Source organism: Mastigoproctus giganteus, chromosome 10 (genome assembly GCF_048544385.1).
Source record: "Mastigoproctus giganteus isolate SK-2022 chromosome 10, ASM4854438v1, whole genome shotgun sequence".
NCBI lineage: Eukaryota > Metazoa > Arthropoda > Arachnida > Uropygi > Thelyphonidae > Mastigoproctus > Mastigoproctus giganteus.
Window position 1 is genome coordinate 75,417,643 of NC_143584.1, and position 6,204 is coordinate 75,423,846.

At 34.6% G+C, this 6,204-nt stretch overlaps 1 protein-coding gene across 1 annotated transcript in view; it reads left to right on the top strand.

Moving 5' to 3' along the window:
* The window catches only part of LOC150079092 (uncharacterized), a 63,520-nt gene extending 58,515 nt beyond the window's left edge, over positions 1-5,005 (top strand). Inside the window, exons 14-15 of the mRNA XM_090382947.1 lie at positions 2,528-2,557; positions 4,898-5,005. Of these exons, the coding sequence (XP_090239073.1) occupies positions 2,528-2,556 (29 nt within the window). The 3' untranslated portion in view covers position 2,557; positions 4,898-5,005. The remainder of the gene's footprint in view (positions 1-2,527; positions 2,558-4,897) is intronic.
* The last annotated feature ends 1,199 nt before the right edge of the window (positions 5,006-6,204 follow it).

Here is a 6,204-nt window from a genome sequence, read left to right on the forward strand (position 1 = left end):
CATGTCGGGCCTTAATCAAGAAGTCTTAAAAGTCTTAATGATTTTTTATGTTGTTTTTATTACACTTTGCAAATACGATTTTTGCCAAAATATTTAAATTGCAGTTACTAATTTTAATAATTTAAATATAGATACAGAGAAACTATGTACAGACAAAATGTAGGTTGTCACAGACATTCTCTCAGATATGCCAGACAAGCTGTACTTGCTACCTGGGAGTCTAAAACGCTGATGGAACTGATATTCGAGTGGCACTCAAGTCAAGTGGACCCAATTTCGCGAATTCCAGACGGTCTGTGACAGCCAAATCCTCTGCTTGCACCTTCACAATGGTGGATATATTAGTAATCCTCCAAGCACGCGCATACGAAAACGGACCTGCGCGTGCGCAGGTCCATTTGTATGTATGTATGTGCACGTTCGCATATCCACATACATTTCGTATGCATACGAAAATGGAAAACGGACCTGCGCACGAAAGTGGACATGCAAACGTGCATATACATTTCGTATGCGCACGCGCACGGAAATGGTTTGTCCCACACTACGTTGCAAGTCCATGACCACAGTTGATATAAATGAAGCAGCAGTTAAGCTGCTTCATTTATATCAGTAGGGAGAAAAGGACTAATGGTAGTAAGACGTTCTGGACAAAGCATCTCTGAAACAGCAGTTCTCCTGAACTTTTCATGCACCACAGTTTCAAGGGTGTACAACGAACAGAAAACATCCTCTCAACGGCACCTGTGGAGCAGGAGGAGGACAGAAATTGTGCAAGCAAACAGACGGGTCACAACACATCACATCCGAATGATTTGCATCTTATTAGGCGGCGGAGATGACAACAGTGTGATCATCCGTATTTTTTTGCTGTTTTCATTAATTATAAGTCATGTACTAGCTATATTTAGTATTAATCGAAAGTTCAGAAGTACCTCTATCTAAATATACTGTACTAACTAACACCCTTCCGGCACAGAGTCGTCCCGGGGTTTCTTGGGAAATAAACTGATTTTAATAATGATCCTTGCATTAAAGGGCCCAATTTAGTGTATAGCTCTCCCCATACATGGAGAGATAAGTGAAATATCTGGCTCCAGTTTTAAGTGAAACATATACAATATAATAGCTACGCTATTATATTGTATATGTAATTTAATTTATTATGATACTCACCTTTTTATAATCTGCGTTGATGTTGGAATAAATTGGATGATAATTTTAAATTTAAGTTAGCATGAATGAGTTAGGATTTAAAAACAGAATTAAAATATGCGCAAGGAAGTAGAAGTGCACGTCTTCGTCGTCAATGTTGAAATTTGAAACGATTTAAGTTATACGGTTGGAAACAGAAGGCCAATAGCCATATCAAGTGGCTTTCGTTTTACACGTCTTCAGTTGGCAATGGTAGAATGAGAGTAAACGCGTGTATTTAAGAAGACTAGGTTCCCGTGATGCTCCTGGATACACGTGGGAATCTCAGGTGCATGAGATTCCAGACCGGTGCCATGTTATAGGGTAGTTTGGAATTTAATACTTGAAGAGTGGAATGGCTGCGAAACCATTCTATAACTAGGGCTTCATATTGGAAAATTTTAAAACTGGATTTTAATTTGATAATAGGAATGGCTGAATCTACTAAGGGGGTGCGGTTGTGGGATTGATTTAGGACTGTAACTTTACAGTCCTAAGTATTGTAGCTACAATAGCTTTAGGACTGTCCCGTCCTAAAGCTATTGTAGTGGTAGTAAGCACGTGTGTTTGATGTTTTGGTAGAACCGTATTTTGTGGTGGTGCTACCAATGTAGCAAGCTTACAGTTATGCAAGTAAATTCCATACGAAATGTTCTGACCATGGCATGAAAAGTGTGGCTGAAACTGTAAAGAATTACGCTTCGTGAAGGTTTCTATTGATACATTTCGCACAAGCGTTTTGAATGTCTTTTTAACATGAAAAGTATGGCATTTTCGAAATATTAACTCGACTATTTTTGATTCACTGGTTTTGTGAATTCTTAAATTCGCTAGGAATACTAACTTGAAAGGTTACTTGAAACTTCGAAATAATGAGGTTTTACTGTAGCTTATAGTGGTGCCAATACGATTAAATTCCTGTTATATAACATTAATCTAACATCTTAACCATCTTTAACATTATTATTCCTGTTATAATGTTAAAGATGTTAAGAGTCTCCGACATAGGCTATTTTAGGTTAAATTCTACAGACATTACGAGGGTCTTCAGAAACATTGTAAGAGATACATCAACAAAAAGTTGAATACTATTGTCGTTTTGTTTACTTTGATGGTTTAGAGCGGACAGTTTATGTAAAGGAAAGGAAGTTTCTTTGTAAAGCTGAAAAAAAAATTTCTGCTTAAGTACTCAACGCGAAGCTCTTTATGTGATGATTTTGAATGTTTTAGTCGATAATGTCTGACGAGACATTATCGACTGTCTCTTCAGATGTTATCCCCTATCGAACAGTCTTTTAATATCTAAAATAATGTATTTTATTTTTACTTTCAGTTGTTGAACCCCGTCTGTGTAATCCATGAAGTAAGTTTTGTTCTTGATTCTGGGCATAATACAGTAAAACATTATGCTTTCATATTGCAGCTTAATTATTATTCTGTTAATTATTAACATATTTATAATAATTAGCATATTATAATAATTCAAAGAATTATTTCAAATATTTGAATTATTATAATATGCTAATAATGCATAGTAGTTTGGAGACAGTTCGAAACTGGCATTTCAAGCTTACAGGCCCATCTATAAATCTGCGAGGCGGGGGAAAGAGGTAGAAATATCTACTAACAATAATATCACTGGAAAGGAAGATTGTAAAAAGATGTAAGGGTGGGGGGTTCAGTCGGTCAAAGTGCACCGGGACGTTGTATCAGTTCTTTTTTTATTTTATTTTTTTCTTTAAATTCGAGCACGGCCGCTGCTACCAATGTTACTCTCAGTTTAATTTTTCAATTCAAAAAGCAATAGCTGTAATTCCTTAGCCTATCAAAAGTGTCATTCTCATGTAGTGATTTCAGTTCTGAAATGCAAAACAGAATACAAAGTTATCATTCAAATGAATAAAACAGCAAAATCGTTCACTTATTAACATGTATAATTCCAGTTTCAAAGACAGAATGAATATCTAAGTTTTATCCATTTCAATACTACATTACAAGATCATTTCAGTTCTGCACATTACAAGATCACACCCTAAATTCTTTAGGAAGGAAAACGGAACAATTTTAAATGGATAGTTTTAAACAGGATTCGGAAATTTTTTAAGCTTAAGATAATCTTAATGTAATTAAGCGAGCAAATAAGTCGTAAAACGTATGGCATGGTTTGTTACCACTCCGATATATGGATTTACTAAATATTTTACGTGGTCAATATTATGATAAAAAGTTTTCATAATCAAAGATGACAAAATAAACAGTGCCTACAGCTTTATTATAGCCTCAGAACCGGCTATAACTAAAGCCAAGAAAAGAAAGCGTACTCCTAGATTATTTTTTGTGCTTGCAAGCTAGCTAAACTACCTTTTTAAAAGAAGGACGTGCTAATAATCCATAAATTCAACTTCCAGCTGTCTCCCAAACCACTGATTTGTTACTTATGTATCAGTTATAAGCCTCTTTTGCTACGTTAATGCGTACTGTAGCGGAAATTAAAATAATACTGCTTGTAAGTTCACATTAAAATATGAAATAATAAAATATAGGCTATATATATGAACGTACCATTTTAGATTGTCTGACAGTTATCAAAGCCCTTCCACTTGGTGTCATGCATAACCACACTCAATTAATATGCTTGAAACTGGATAGCATTAAGAGCAAGATGTCTCTTTTGTTCTACGAAAGTACGAGCTGAAATTGGAGATAAGAACAAGAAATTTTTGTGTAATGACACCGGTTCCTCCAATGCAACACTATCACTCACTTCCTTAGAGGTAGCACTAAAAAAAACACTCATGGTAGCGTTGGTACAGCCCATATTTGAACGTACCAAAAGTAATTCAACTTGTTACTCTTCCATTAGTGTTATCGTTAAAATTTAATTAGTTGAATCATAATGATTCAAACGGTGTATGCAGTTTAAATTACTCATTCTCGACTAATACAACTCAATAATTCGAACATAGCTGAGAAATCACTAATAGTACGTCAGTCAAATATTCCTGCGTATTTCGTAATCAAGTCCCTTCCACAATAAACTCAGCCTGTTAACTAGCGCTAACAGTATGGTAGCCCATATCCATCCGCCCATTCGGAGTCGAAAAACATTGAACCCATTAAAGTGAAAACAATTTTTGCATTACCTAATTTTATTATTACTTCCATGTATTTTGTTTTCATTTTCATATTTGTACCGACTTAAATATTTTCTGTGAAAGGAAGCTGAGTTTATGATTAATTTACTACAGAATGTTAATAAGTTGTCAATTCGATAATATCTGTAAGCTGTTATGAAGTAACTGTTCTTTTTAATGTATTGAAAACTCTCTTACCGTTCCTAATTTTGATAACTTGAAAGAAATTTATACGATATTACGTCTTAACTTTCTTTTAATACCCCTTTCGGATGATGTGTGATGATTTCAAGACAAAATACTATTCGTAGTATTTTTTGTCTTGAAAAATCGTTTGAACCTGGAATATACCACTTCTAACCATTGTGAAAATATTCTGTTATTTCTCTGTCTGATTAGAACTATCAGCAAAAATCCGCGTGGTTGTAAAAGTCCCATCGTGTTATTAAGGTGACAAATCGAAATGAAATAGTTTTTGAAATTAATTTTGGTAAAGGAGTTTTCTGTTTAAGTGTACACAGTTTTAATCAGCACTGTATATGTACTAATGTGTAATTTTATGAATGCAGCTAATTTCAAATTCTGCCACTTCATCTATGAAAGGGATTCTGCTGGAAAATAAAAATTTTACCGAAGTGCCTCATCTATAGCAAAGTTCTTGTTATATTTAACCGAAGCGTAACTATGATTTTTGACACATATGAACAAATATCAGAAAATGACTCTCTGTTTTAAAAAAATATATTAATAATCAAATTATAATTACGTTATAATATTCATTGATGTTTTTAAACTACTATAATTATAATATTAATTAAATGATAAAAAAAACTGTTATATTATATCCATATCCATAAAATGGTACTTGTATAATATTTGTTTCAGATAATAACAATTGTCATATTTTTTAAATAAATTTGAAATTCTGTTGTTCTAGTCTTTAACTCCATTTGCGCCTATGATGTCGGCTACTGTGATGGATAGGCCACATCGCCATGCTCTAGTCACACCTCTGTATTTAACTACGCATGCACATCTTTGAATTCTTTGGCTATTTTTCCCAGGAAACAACTTTTCGTTACTGTGTGATGTCACATCAAAAAGAAAGTGAAAATTTCATTAAAGCCCTTGCAACCTTCCAGTATAACATAAAGAGAAGAGCCGCGGTCGCCTTACCTTCGTCCTGACTCTGGCTTGGCGCTAATCAAAATCTAAACCCACCTTTCAACTTGTCTGGTGTCAGAAGATTAAAATGTTGAATTCCATTTTTAGGTAATGGTGTAAGTTCATGAAATATGCTGTAGTTAGTTTGGGAAGAAGGTGGGACACACTTTTGAACTGCCTCAAGCGGAGAAATTCCTTCTAATTGCTCAGCCAACACCGTGAATATAATAAGCGCCCTTCGCAGCGCAAACCAACATTCTCTCCCCTTCCACGAAGGATTTTTTATTATTAAGTTTATGCTTTAAAGTGAATATTTTTCCTGTTAAACCAGCCCCAATCCTCAAACTTTCCTGGAAACTCTCTATTCTTTCCTGCCCCTATATGAGGCGTAACCATTCCACGCTTAAAAAATCTTTAATAAGTTCCTTGTGCTGAACTGTTTGAACAAAAACTTCTTTGAATTGGTATAAGTTACAAATGAAGTAGACAAAAAGGAAACACACCAATAACTTGTTTTACGCATGCGCACCTTTTATATATTACATATGGATGAACAAACCAAGGTGAAGGAAAAGCACTACGTGCTTTTTCTTCACCTTGGTTACCAAAACCCTATTTACCATTGTATTATCATGCCTGCGTCAGTTCGCATTAGTATAATGCAAGCATGTGCTGCCATCTCTTGTTTGTTGAAGTAAACAACTTTTCATTT